The 14,127-nt window shown below is 45.5% G+C and overlaps 1 protein-coding gene and 1 long non-coding RNA gene across 12 annotated transcripts; both read right to left on the bottom strand.

Moving 5' to 3' along the window:
- Window positions 1–1,340: 1,340 nt before the first annotated feature.
- LOC127922714 (uncharacterized) lies at window positions 1,341–3,720 on the bottom strand. Of its 11 annotated transcripts, none has more exons than XR_008112018.1 (7): window positions 3,635–3,720; window positions 3,325–3,448; window positions 3,077–3,262; window positions 2,643–2,828; window positions 2,396–2,519; window positions 2,024–2,147; window positions 1,396–1,777 (listed from the first exon to the last, which is right to left on the bottom strand). It is a non-coding gene; the product is annotated as an uncharacterized LOC127922714 (long non-coding RNA). The 11 variants fall into 11 exon arrangements; XR_008112014.1 differs by adding an exon at window positions 1,839–1,962 and having other exon boundaries at window positions 1,396–1,715; window positions 3,325–3,719; XR_008112010.1 differs by having other exon boundaries at window positions 1,341–1,777; window positions 3,325–3,719.
- A 558-nt stretch (window positions 3,721–4,278) lies between these two features.
- On the bottom strand, window positions 4,279–14,121 carry LOC127922713 (rho GTPase-activating protein 44-like). Its single transcript, XM_052506594.1, has 6 exons — window positions 14,065–14,121; window positions 13,679–13,796; window positions 9,175–9,243; window positions 8,497–8,578; window positions 8,268–8,395; window positions 4,279–4,482 (listed from the first exon to the last, which is right to left on the bottom strand). Exons 1-6 carry the CDS (start codon window positions 14,082–14,084, stop codon window positions 4,279–4,281), a joined length of 621 nt encoding a protein of 206 aa, XP_052362554.1. The 5' UTR covers window positions 14,085–14,121.
- Between the last annotated feature and the right edge of the window lie 6 nt (window positions 14,122–14,127).

Here is a 14,127-nt window from a genome sequence, read left to right as displayed (position 1 = left end):
GGAAATAGGCAACAAGGTGTAAAGGAAATAGGCAACAAGGTGTAAAGGAAATAGGCAACAAGGTGTAAAGGAAATAGGCAACAAGGTGTAAAGGAAATAGGCAACAAGGTGTAAAGGAAATAGGCAACAAGGTGTAAAGGAAATAGGCAACAAGGTGTGAAAGACAACAGTCTTCCACAAACACAAGAAGCGTTGATTGTGTTGACCTGAACATGGATGTATGTATTTCTGGAGGCGAGAATCTCCTGGAAGCAGAGTTATATCTAATGGTTATATATAGACAATGGAGCTCGCTAAAAGCTCGTTGTTATGGAGACCAGAGCCTGAGCCAGAGAGAGAGAGAGAGAGAGAGGTAAGAGGGTGTGCAGGGGTGTGAATTCATCTGCGATGGTGTGTGCGTGTGCGTGTCAGACCTGGGTTCAAATACCTGTGTATTTAAATATCTATACTGAACAAAAATATAAACGTAACCTGCAATCATTTCAAAGATTTTACTGAGTTACAGTTAATATGAGGAAATCGGTCAATTTAAATACATTTATTAGGCCCTAATCTGTGGATGTCACATGACTGGGAATACAGATATGCATCTGTTGGTCACAGATACCTTGGGGGAGCGGATCAGAAAACCAGTCAGTATCTGGTGGGACCATTTGCCTCATGCATTGCGACACATCTCCTTCACATAGAGTTGATCAGGCTGTTGGTTGTGCCCTGTGGAATATTGTCCCACTTCTCTTCAATGGCTGTGCAAAGTTGCTGGATATTGTCAGGAACTAGAACACGCTGTCGTAGATGTCAATCCAGAGCATCACAAACATGTTCAGTGGGTGACATGTCTGGTTAGTACTCAGTGGGTACTCAGTGGGTGACATGTCTGGTTAGTACTCAGTGGGTACTCAGTGGGTGACATGTCTGGTTAGTACTCAGTGGGTACTCAGTGGGTGACATGTCTGGTTAGTACTCAGTGGGTACTCAGTGGGTGACATGTCTGGTTAGTACTCAGTGGGTACTCAGTGGGTGACATGTCTGGTTAGTACTCAGTGGGTACTCAGTGGGTACTCAGTGGGTGACATGTCTGGTTAGTACTCAGTGGGTACTCAGTGGGTGACATGTCTGGTTAGTACTCAGTGGGTACTCAGTGGGTGACATGTCTGGTTAGTACTCAGGCCATGGAAGAACTGGGACATTTTCAGAATTGTGTACAGATCCTTGCGACATGGGGCTGTGCATTATCATGCTGAAACATGAGGTGATGGTGGTTGGATGAATGGCATGACAATGGGCCTCAGGATCTTGTCACGGTATCTCTGTGCATTCAAATTGCTATGGGTAAAATGCAATAGTGTTCGTTGTCCGTAGCTTATGTCTGCCCATACCATAACCCCACCGTCACCATGGGGACCTCTGTTCACAACGTTGACATCAGCAAACACCATACCATAACCCCTCCGTCACCATGGGGACCTCTGTTCACAACGTTGACATCAGTAAACACCATACCATAACCCCTCCGTCACCATGGGGACCTCTGTTCACAACGTTGACATCAGTAAACACCATACCATAACCCCTCCGTCACCATGGGGACCTCTGTTCACAACGTTGACATCAGCAAACACCATACCATAACCCCTCCGTCACCATGGGGACCTCTGTTCACAACGTTGACATCAGCAAACACCATACCATAACCCCTCCACCACCATGGGGACCTCTGTTCACAACGTTGACATCAGTAAACACCATACCATAACCCCTCCGTCACCATGGGGACCTCTGTTCTAACGTTTACATCAGCAAACACCATACCATAACCCCTCCGTCACCATGGGGACCTCTGTTCACAACGTTGACATCAGTAAACACCATACCATAACCCCTCCACCACCATGGGGACCTCTGTTCACAACGTTGACATCAGTAAACACCATACCATAACCCCTCCGTCACCATGGGGACCTCTGTTCTAACGTTGACATCAGTAAACACCATATCATAACCCCACCGTCACCATGGGGACCTCTGTTCACAACGTTGACATCAGCAAACACCATACCATAACCCCTCCACCACCATGAGCCACTCTGTTCACAACGTTTACATCAGTAAACACCATACCATAACCCCACCGTCACCATGGGGACCTCTGTTCACAACGTTGACATCAGCAAACACCATACCATAACCCCACCACCACCATGAGCCACTCTGTTCACAACGTTTACATCAGTAAACACCATACCATAACCCCTCCACCACCATGGGCCACTCTGTTCACAACGTTTACATCAGCAAACACCATACCATAACCCCTCCGTCACCATGGGGACCTCTGTTCACAACGTTGACATCAGTAAACACCATACCATAACCCCTCCGTCACCATGGGGACCTCTGTTCACAACGTTTACATCAGTAAACACCATACCATAACCCCTCCGTCACCATGGGGACCTCTGTTCACAACGTTGACATCAGCAAACACCATACCATAACCCCTCCGTCACCATGGGGACCTCTGTTCTAACGTTGACATCAGTAAACACCATACCATAACCCCTCCGTCACCATGGGGACCTCTGTTCACAACGTTGACATCAGTAAACACCATACCATAACCCCTCCGTCACCATGGGGACCTCTGTTCACAACGTTGACATCAGTAAACACCATACCATAACCCCTCCACCACCATGAGCCACTCTGTTCACAACGTTGACATCAGCAAACACCATACCATAACCCCTCCGTCACCATGGGGACCTCTGTTCACAACGTTGACATCAGTAAACACCATACCATAACCCCTCCACCACCATGAGCCACTCTGTTCACAACGTTGACATCAGCAAACACCATACCATAACCCCACCGTCACCATGGGGACCTCTGTTCACAACGTTGACATCAGCAAACACCATACCATAACCCCTCCGTCACCATGGGGACCTCTGTTCACAACGTTGACATCAGCAAACACCATACCATAACCCCTCCGTCACCATGGGGACCTCTGTTCACAACGTTGACATCAGCAAACACCATACCATAACCCCTCCGTCACCATGGGGACCTCTGTTCACAACGTTGACATCAGCAAACACCATACCATAACCCCTCCGTCACCATGGGGACCTCTGTTCACAACGTTTACATCAGCAAACACCATACCATAACCCCACCGTCACCATGGGGACCTCTGTTCACAACGTTGACATCAGCAAACACCATACCATAACCCCTCCACCACCATGAGCCACTCTGTTCACAACGTTGACATCAGTAAACACCATACCATAACCCCTCCGTCACCATGGGGACCTCTGTTCACAACGTTGACATCAGCAAACACCATACCATAACCCCTCCACCACCATGGGGACCTCTGTTCACAACGTTGACATCAGCAAACACCATACCATAACCCCTCCACCACCATGGGCCACTCTGTTCACAACGTTGACATCAGCAAACACCATACCATAACCCCTCCGTCACCATGGGGACCTCTGTTCACAACGTTGACATCAGCAAACACCATACCATAACCCCTCCGTCACCATGGGGACCTCTGTTCACAACGTTGACATCAGCAAACACCATACCATAACCCCACCGTCACCATGGGGACCTCTGTTCACAACGTTTACATCAGCAAACACCATACCATAACCCCTCCGTCACCATGGGGACCTCTGTTCACAACGTTGACATCAGCAAACTGCTCGCCCACACAACGGCGTACAAATGGTCTTGTGTCCGGTTGGACATATTTCCAAATTCTCTAAAACGCTATTGGAGGGCGGCTTATGATAGAGAAACTAACATTCAATTCTCTGGTGGACATTCCTGCAGTTAGCATGCCAATTGCACACTCACTCGAAATTTTAGACATCTGTGGCATTGTGTTGTGTTACAAAACTGCACATTTTAGAGTGACCTTTTATTGCTCCCAGCACAAGGTGCACCTGTGTAACGATCATGCTGTTTAATAATCTTCATTATACGCCACACCTGTCAGGTGGATGGATTATCTTGACAAAGGAGAAATGTTCACTAATTTGAGAAAAATATGTTTTTTGTGCGTGTAGAACATTTCTGGGATCTTTTATTTCAGCTCATGAAACATGGGACCAACACTTTACATGATGCATTTATTTATCTGTACACTGTAGTATTTTAAATACTTTTTTAAATGTTGAGTATTTTAATGGTTATTTGTAAAAACGAAATAGTCTATCAAATTATATTTGAGGGTATTTTTAAATACTTATTTCAAATACTATGCATGGGAGTGTATTTAAGTGTTTTCATATACTGTGTGTGGGTGGGTGTGTCTGTCTGTGTGTGTGGGTGTGTAAGGCAACCTGCGATGGCGTGGGGGTCAGCTGAATACTCCTGTACGTCCATAACACCACAGTCCAGGGAGGCCTTCAGCTTCTTCAGCTTGGAGGCCGAGGGAGCAACTCTGAACAGACCCTACACACACAGGGAGTCAGGAAGACAGGAAGTCAGGAAGACAGGGAGTCAGGGAGTCACTCTGAACAGACACTACACACACAGGGAGTCAGGAAGACAGGGAGTCAGGAAGACAGGGAGTCACTCTGAACAGACCCCACACACACAGGGAGTCAGGAAGACAGGAAGTCAGGAAGACAGGGAGTCACTCTGAACAGACCCCACACACACAGGGAGTCAGGGAGACAGGGAGTCAGGAAGACAGGGAGTCACTCTGAACAGACCCCACACACACAGGGAGTCAGGAAGACAGGGAGTCAGGGAGTCACTCTGAACAGACCCTACACACACAGGGAGTCAGGAAGACAGGGAGTCAGGAAGACAGGAAGTCAGGAAGACAGGAAGACAGGGAGTCAGGGAGACAGGGAGTCAGGAAGACAGGGAGTCAGGAAGACAGGGAGTCAGGAAGACAGGAAGACAGGGAGTCAGGGAGACAGGGAGTCAGGAAGACAGGGAGTCAGGAAGACAGGAAGACAGGGAGTCAGGAAGACAGGGAGTCAGGAAGACAGGGAGTCAGGAAGACAGGGAGTCAGGAAGACAGGGAGTCAGGGGATCAGGAAGACAGGGAGTCAGGAAGACAGGGAGTCAGGAAGACAGGGAGTCAGGAAGACAGGGAGTCAGGAAGACAGGGAGTCAGGAAGACAGGAAGACAGGGAGTCAGGAAGACAGGGAGTCAGGAAGACAGGGAGTCAGGAAGACAGGGAGTCAGGAAGACAGGAAGACAGGGAGTCAGGGGGTCAGGAAGACGGGAGTCAGGGAGTCAGGAAGACAGGGAGTCAGGAAGACAGGGAGTCAGGGAGTCAGGGAGTCAGGGAGTCAGGAAGACAGGGAGTCAGGAAGACAGGGAGTCAGGAAGACAGGGAGTCAGGGAGTCAGGAAGACAGGGAGTCAGGAAGACAGGGAGTCAGGGAGTCAGGAAGACAGGGAGTCAGGAAGACAGGGAGTCAGGAAGACAGGGAGTCAGGAAGACAGGGAGTCAGGGAGTCAGGGAGTCAGGAAGACAGGGAGTCAGGAAGACAGGAAGTCAGAAAGACAGGGAGTCAGGAAGACAGGAAGACAGGGAGTCAGGAAGACAGGGAGTCAAGAAGACAGGGAGACAGGAAGACAGGGAGTCAGGAAGACAGGGAGTCAGGAAGACAGGGAGTCAGGAAGACAGGAAGTCAGGAAGACAGGGAGTCAGGAAGACAGGGAGTCAGGAAGACAGGGAGTCACTCTGAACAGACCCCACACACACAGGGAGTCAGGAAGACAGGGAGTCACTCTGAACAGACCCCACACACACAGGGAGTCAGGAAGACAGGAAGACAGGGAGTCAGGAAGACAGGGAGTCAGGAAGACAGGGAGTCAGGAAGACAGGGAGTCAGGGAGACAGGGAGTCAGGAAGACAGGGAGACAGGGAGTCAGGAAGACAGGGAGTCAGGAAGACAGGGAGTCAGGGAGACAGGGAGTCAGGAAGACAGGGAGTCAGGAAGACAGGGAGTCAGGGAGACAGGGAGTCAGGAAGACAGGGAGTCAGGAAGACAGGGAGTCAGGGAGACAGGGAGTCAGGAAGACAGGGAGTCAGGAAGACAGGGAGTCAGGAAGACAGGAAGTCAGGGAGTCAGGAAGACAGGGAGTCAGGAAGACAGGAAGACAGGGAGTCAGGAAGACAGGGAGTCAGGGAGACAGGAAGACAGGGAGTCAGGAAGACAGGGAGTCAGGGAGTCAGGAATACAGGGAGTCAGGGAGTCAGGGAGTCAGGAAGACAGGGAGTCAGGAAGACAGGGAGTCAGGAAGACAGGGAGTCAGGGAGTCAGGGAGTCAGGAAGACAGGAAGACAGGGAGTCAGGAAGACAGGGAGTCAGGAAGACAGGAAGACAGGGAGTCAGGGAGTCAGGAAGACAGGGAGTCAGGAAGACAGGGGTCATGAAGACAGGGAGTCAGGAAGACAGGGAGTCAGGAAGACAGGGAGTCAGGGGATCAGGAAGACAGGGAGTCAGGAAGACAGGAAGACAGGGGATCAGGAAGACAGGGAGTCAGGAAGACAGGGAGTCAGGAAGACAGGGAGTCAGAGCAGGGTCATCATAGAGATAAATAGTGAAATATAAATCTAGTACATACTGTAACTTTGTCTACAATAAACACTCTCTAGCGGCTAAATCCTATATTAACGCTACTCTGTAATCAGAATGTTTAGTAGTGTTAATTAGGCTTCATCTGGGTCTGGGAAACTTAGTATTAAGTGGGCTTCACCTGGGTCTGGGAAACTTTGTATTAAGTGGCCTTCATCTGAGTCTGGGAAACTTAGTAGTGTTAAGTAGGCTTTATCTGGGTCTGGGAAACTTAGTAGTGTTAATTAGGCTTCATCTGGGTCTGGGAAAGTTAGTGTTAATTAGGCTTCATCTGGGTCTGGGAAACTTAGTAGTGTTAATTAGGCTTCATCTGGGTCTGGGAAAGTTAGTGTTAATTAGGCTTCATCTGGGTCTGGGAAACTTAGTAGTGTTAAGTAGGCTTCATCTGGGTCTGGGAAAGTTAGTGTTAATTAGGCTTCATCTGGGTCTGGGAAACTTAGTAGTGTTAATTAGGCTTCATCTGGGTCTGGGAAACTTAGTAGTGTTAATTAGGCTTCATCTGGGTCTGGGAAACTTAGTAGTGTTACGTAGGCTTCATCTGGGTCTGGGAAACTTAGTAGTGTTAATTAGGCTTCATCTGGGTCTGGGAAACTTAGTAGTGTTAATTAGGCTTCATCTGGGTCTGGGAAACTTAGTAGTGTTAATTAGGCTTCATCTGGGTCTGGGAAACTTAGTAGTGTCAATTAGGCTTCATCTGGGTCTGGGAAACTTAGTAGTGTTAATTAGGCTTCATCTGGGTCTGGGAAACTTAGTAGTGTTAAGTAGGCTTCATCTGGGTCTGGGAAACTTATTGTTAAGTAGGCTTCATCTGGGTCTGGGAAACGTATTGTTAAGTAGGCTTCATCTGGGTCTGGGAAACTTAGTGTTAAGTAGGCTTCATCTGGGTCTGGGAAACTTAGTGTTAAGTAGGCTTCATCTGGGTCTGGGAAACTTAGTGTTAAGTAGGCTTCATCTGGGTCTGGGAAACTTAGTAGTGTTAATTAGGCTTCATCTGGGTCTGGGAAACTTAGTAGTGTTAATTAGGCTTCATCTGGGTCTGGGAAACTGAGTAGTGTTAATTAGGCTTCATCTGGGTCTGGGAAACTGAGTAGTGTTAATTAGGCTTCATCTGGGTCTGGGAAACTTAGTAGTGTTAATTAGGCTTCATCTGGGTCTGGGAAACTTAGTAGTGTTAAGTAGGCTTCATCTGGGTCTGGGAAACTTAGTGTTAAGTAGGCTTCATCTGGGTCTGGGAAACTTAGTGTTAAGTAGGCTTCAACTGGGTCTGGGAAACTTAGTGTTAAGTAGGCTTCACCTGGGTCTGGGAAACTTAGTGTTAAGTAGGCTTCATCTGGGTCGGCAGGGTAGCCTAGTGGTTAGAGTGTTGGACTAGTAACCGGAAGGTTGCAAGTTGAAACCCCTGAGCTGACAAGGTACAAATCTGTCGTTCTGCCCCTGAACAGGCAGTTAACTCCCTGTTCCTAGGCCGTCATTGAAAATAAGAATTTGTTGTTTTGTTCTTAACCTTAACCTAACCTTGACTAGTTAAATAAAGTAAAATTAAAATAAAATCTGGGTCTGGGATACTTAGTGTTAAGTAGGCTTCAACTGGGTCTGGGAAACTTAGTGTAAAGCAGGCTTCATCTTTTCCTATACCTCCTCCTGCATGCCACACTCCAGCAGCATTGTGACACAGGCCTCGATGGGGAAGGCGATCTCTCTGCTGCTGATAGTCAGGTGTTCCTCCAGGGCCTTGCCATACGAAGGCTTCTCCACCCACGCCTCTGTGGCAGGACAACACATTATACAACAGTTAGACACACGAGGCATGTGTACATGTGCAGGCATGGACGAGCTCTCTCTCTCTCACACACACATTACTCACCCTGGTGAGCCTTAATGGTGGGCAGGACACTCTGGAGGATCTCTAGAGACTTCCTGTGATATTCTGCCTGGATCTCTATGAGCTACAGGGAGACACACAGAGACACAGGGACAGAGACGGGGACAGAGAGGGGACACAAGACACAGGGACAGAGACACAGGGACAGAGACAGAGACAGGAAGGAGAGGGAGACAGAGACACAGGGGGACAGAGACACAGGGACAGAGAGGGGGACAGAGACAAAGGGACAGAGAGGGGGACAGAGACGAAGGGACAGAGACGAAGGGACAGAGAGGGGGCCAGTGAGACACGTAAGGAAACAGAGGGAGACCGAGAGACTCAGAAGGACAGAGAGGGGGACAGAGAGGGGGACAGAGACACAGGAGAGGGAGACAGAGGGACAGAGAGACATAGAAGGACAGAGAGGGGACAGAGACACAGGGACAGGACAGAGGGACAGAGGGTGACAGAAGGACAGAGAGACACAGAGGGACAGAGAGGGGGACAGAGACACAGGGCAGAGAGGGAGACAGAGGGACAGAGGGTGACAGAAGGACAGAGAGACACAAAGGGACAGAGGGGTAAAAGGTGAGGTTTAAACAGCCGCTCAGCTATTTGACTGTAAAAGGAGTCAGTGTCATCTGAAGGGCAATGCAATGATACAGAAAACGTACTGACCGTCTGAAAGTAGTTTGCATAGTCTATTTCTTTGGCCACAAAATTATACATATCCGCTGATAGTTGATCCTGGAAAAGAGAATAAAAAATTACCTTTAACCTTATTGCAACCTTTAACCTTAATACAGCCTGTAACCTAAATGTCTAGCAACCTTGTAGTGGTTAATACAGTGTAACCTTGTAGTGGTTAATACAGTCTGTAACCTTGTAGTGGTTAATACAGTCTGTAACCTCTGTAACCTTGTAGTGGTTAATACAGTCTGTAACCTTGTAGTGGTTAATACAGTCTGTAACCTTAATACAGTCTGTTACCTTGTAGTGGTTAATACAGCCTGTAACCTTGTAGTGGTTAATACAGTCTATAACCTTGTAGTGGTTAATACAGCCTGTAACCTTGTAGTGGTTAATACAGTCTGTAACCTTGTAGTGGTTAATACAGCCTGTAACCTTGTAGTCTTAATACAGTCTGTAACCTTGTAGTGGTTAATACAGTCTGTAACCTTGTAGTGGTTAATACAGTCTGTAACCTTGTAGTGGTTAATACAGTCTGTAACCGTGTAGTGGTTAATACAGTCTGTAACCTTAATACAGCCTGTAACCTTGAAGTGGTTAATACAGTCTGTAACCGTGTAGTGGTTAATACAGCCTGTAACCAGCCTGTAACCTTGTAGTGGTTAATACAGTCTGTAACCTTGTAGTGGTTAATACAGTCTGTAACCGTGTAGTGGTTAATACAGTCTGTAACCTTAATACAGTCTGTAACCTTAATACAGTCTGTAACCGTGTAGTGGTTAATACAGTCTGTAACCTTGAAGTGGTTAATACAGTCTGTAACCTTGTAGTGGTTAATACAGCCTGTAACCTTGTAGTGGTTAATACAGTCTGTAACCTTGTAGTGGTTAATACAGCCTGTAACCTTGTAGTGGTTAATACAGCCTGTAACCTTGTAGTGGTTAATACAGTCTGTAACCTTGTAGTGGTTAATACAGTCTGTAACCGTGTAGTAGTTAATACAGTCTGTAACCTTAATACAGTCTGTAACCTAATACAGCCTGTAACCTTGTAGTGGTTAATACAGTCTGTAACCTTAATACAGTCTGTAACCTTGTAGTGGTTAATACAGTCTGTAACCTTAATACAGCCTGTAACCTTGTAGTGTTTAATAACAGTCTGTAACCTTGTAGTGGTTAATACAGTCTGTAACCTTAATGGCTACAGTCTGTAACCTTAATACAGCCTGTAACCTTGTAGTGGTTAATACAGCCTGTAACCTTGTAGTGGTTAATACAGTCTGTAACCTTGATACAGTCTGTAACCTTAATACAGCCTGTAACCTTGTTGGTTAATACAGCCTGTAACCTTGTAGTGGTTAATACAGTCTGTAACCTTGTAGTGGTTAATACAGTCTGTAACCTTGAGGTGGTTAATACAGCCTGTAACCTTAATACAGTAACCTTGTAGTGGTTAATACAGTCTGTAACCTTGTAGTGGTTAATACAGCCTGTAACATTGTAGTGGTTAATACAGCCTGTAACCTTGTAGTGGTTAATACAGCCTGTAACCTTGTAGTGGTTACAGTCTATAACCTTGTAGTGGTTAATACAGTCTGTAACCTGTAGTGGTTAATACAGCCTGTAACCTTGTAGTGGTTAATACAGTCTATAACCTTGTAAATACAGTCTGTAACCTTGTAGTGGTTAATACAGCCTGTAACCTTGTAGTGGTTAATACAGTCTGTAACCTTGTACAGTCTGTAACCTTGTCTGTAACCTTGTGTGGTTAATACAGTCTGTAACCTTGTAGTGGTTAATACAGCCTGTAACCTTGTAGTGGTTAATACAGCCTGTAACCTTGTCTGTAACCTTAACCTTGTACAGTCTGTAGTGGTTACAGTCTGTAACCTTGTAGTGGTTAATACAGCCTGTAACCTTGTAGTGGTTAATACCTATAACCTGTAACCTTGTAGTGGTTAATACAGTCTGTAACCTTAATACAGCCTGTAACCTTGTAAATACAGCCTGTAACCTAATACAGTCTGTAACCTTGTAGTGGTTAATACAGTCTGTAACCTTGTAGTGGTTAATACAGCCTGTAACCTTGTAGTGGTTAATACAGCCTGTAACCTTGTAGTGGTTAATACAGTCTGTAACCTTGTAGTGGTTAATACAGTAAACCTTTTAGTGGTTAATAACCTACAGTCTGTAACCTTAAATACAGTCTGTAACCTTAATACAGCCTGTAACCTTGTAGTGGTTAATACAGTGTAGTTTAATACAGCCTGTAACCTTGTAGTGGTTAATACAGTCAGTCTGTAACCTTGTAGTAGGTTAATACAGCCTGTAACATATACTTAAGTGGTTAATACAGTCTGTAACCTTGTAATACAGTCTGTAACCTTAATACAGTCTGTAACCTTGTGGTTAATACAGCCTGTAACCTGTAACTTGTAGTGGTTAACCTTACAGTCTGTAACCTTGTAGTGGTTAATACAGCCTGTAACCTTGTAGTGGTTAATACAGTCTGTAACCTTAATACAGTCTGTAACCTTAATACAGCCTGTAACCTTGTAGTGGTTAATACAGCCTGTAACCTTGTAGTGGTTAATACAGTCTGTAACCTTGTAAATACAGTCTGTAACCTTAATTAGTGGTTAATACAGCCTGTAACAGTGGTTAATACAGTCTGTAACCTTGTAGTGGTTAATACAGCCTGTAACCTTGTAGTGGTTAATACAAAAATACAGCCTGCTCAATACAGCCTGTAACCTTGTAGTGGTTAATACAGTCTGTAACCTTGTAGTGGTTAATACAGTCTGTAACCTTGTAGTGGTTAATGCCTGTAACCTTGTACACAGCCTGTAACCTTGTAGTGGTTAATACAGCCCTTAATACAGTCTGTAAATACAGTCTATAACCTTGTAGTGGTTAATACAGCCTGTAACCTTGTAGTGGTTAATACAGCCCTTAATACAGTAACCTTGTAGTGGTTAATACAGTCCTGTAACCTTGTAGTGGTTAATACAGTCTGTAACCTTGTAGTGGTTAATACAGTCTGTAACCTTGTAGTGGTTAATACAGTCTGTAACCTTGTAGTGGTTAATACAGCCTGTAACCTTGTGAGTGGTTAATACAGCCTGTAACTGTAACCTAGTGGTTAATACAGTCTAAACCTTGTAGTGGTTAATACAGTCTGTAACCTTAATACAGCCTGTAACCTTGTAGTGGTTAATACAGTCTATAACTGTAAATACCTGTAATACAGTCTGTAACCTTAGCCTGATCTGTAACCTTGTAGTGGTTAATACAGTCTGTAACCTTGTAGTGGTTAATACAGTCCTTGTAAATACCTGTAACCGTAGTGGTTAATACAGCCTGTAACCTTAATACAGTCTGTAACCTTGTGTGGTTAATACAGTCTATAACCTTTTAGTGGTTAATACAGTCTATAACCTTAATACAGTCTGTAACCTTGTAACAGTCTGTGACCGTGTAGTGGTTAATACAGCCTGTAACCTTAATACAGTCTGTAACCTTGTAGTGGTTAATACAGCCTGTAACTTAATACAGTCTGTAACCTTGTAGTAATACAGTCTGTAACCTTGTAGTGGTTAATACAGTCTGTAACCTTAATACAGTCTGTAACCTTGTAGTGGTTAATACAGCCTGTAACCTTGTAGTGGTTAATACAGTCTATAACCTTGTAGTGGTTAATACAGCCTGTAACCTTGTAGTGGTTAATACAGCCTGTAATAATACAGTCTGTAACCTTAATACAGCCTGTAACCTTGTAGTGGTTAATACAGCCTGTAACCTTGTAGTGGTTAATACAGTCTGTAACCTTGTAGTGGTTAATACAGTCTGTAACCTTGTAGTGGTTAATACAGTCTGTAACCTTGTAGTGGTTAATACAGTCTGTAACCTTGTAGTGGTTAATACAGCCTGTAACCTTGTAGTGGTTAATACAGCCTGTAACCTTGTAGTGGTTAATACAGCCTGTAACCTTAATACAGTCTGTAACCTTGTAGTGGTTAATACAGTCTGTAACCTTGTAGTGGTTGGGATACAGTCTGTAACCTTAATACAGCCTGTAACCTTGTAGTGGTTAATACAGTCTGTAACCTTAATACAGCCTGTAACCTTGTAGTGGTTAATACAGCCTGTAACCTTGTAGTGGTTAATACAGTCTGTAACCTTGTAGTGGTTAATACAGTCTGTAACCTTGTAGTGGTTAATACAGTCTGTAACCTTGTAGTGGTTAATACAGTCTGTAACCTTGTAGTGGTTAATACAGTCTGTAACCTTGTAGTGGTTAATACAGTCTATAACCTTGTAGTGGTTAATACAGCCTGTAACCTTGTAGTGGTTAATACAGCCTGTAACCTTGTAGTGGTTAATACAGCCTGTAACCTTGTAGTGGTTAATACAGTTTCATGGTGTGGGGGAGGTCAGTGGAATACAGTAGGTGAAGGAGGAGGAGCCTGAACCTCTAGAACCCTGTGACTCACCCTGCAGATCTCCATCCTATTGGCTGCCTCTTCCATCTCCTCTCTGAGGGCCTCCCCCTTGGCCCCGCCCGCCTGCAGGTTGCTCGGGTGACTGGAGGACTTGGACGACTGGTGAAACCTACAGGTTTAAGGAGGAGACAGAAGAAGAGTTTAGGAGGAGGGATGGAACACCAACACACACAGACAGCATCCCAAAAGGCATCCTATTCCACGCTATATAGTGCACTACTTCTGACCAGTAGTGCACACTACATAGGGATTAGGGCGCGATTTGAGACACACACAATGAGGGAAGGAACATGCCGGTCTAAGCATTATTCTAAACGTGAGCATGTGAAGAGTGAAGAGAGCATCAGGTCCCAGCCTGTTAACAGTCCATCCCTCACCGTGTGCGAGCAGAGTCCATGTCCAGGACCAGCTTGGCTAAATGTTTCCTCTGTTTCTGGATG

Source organism: Oncorhynchus keta, unplaced genomic scaffold (assembly GCF_023373465.1).
Source record: "Oncorhynchus keta strain PuntledgeMale-10-30-2019 unplaced genomic scaffold, Oket_V2 Un_contig_2679_pilon_pilon, whole genome shotgun sequence".
Taxonomy (NCBI): Eukaryota; Metazoa; Chordata; class Actinopteri; order Salmoniformes; family Salmonidae; genus Oncorhynchus; species Oncorhynchus keta.
The sequence above is the reverse complement of the archived record's forward strand: the minus strand, read 5'-3'. Positions and strand labels throughout refer to the sequence as shown.

Coding starts and splice junctions, on each gene's coding strand:
- LOC127922713 (XM_052506594.1), bottom strand. CDS start 14,084: ATGGACTCTGCTCGCACACG. Junction 8,579..9,174: donor ATGCAAACTACTTTCAGACG/GTCAGTACGTTT, acceptor GTCTCCCTGTAG/CTCATAGAGATCCAGGCAGA. Junction 8,396..8,496: donor CACCATTAAGGCTCACCAGG/GTGAGTAATGTG, acceptor GTCCTGCCACAG/AGGCGTGGGTGGAGAAGCCT.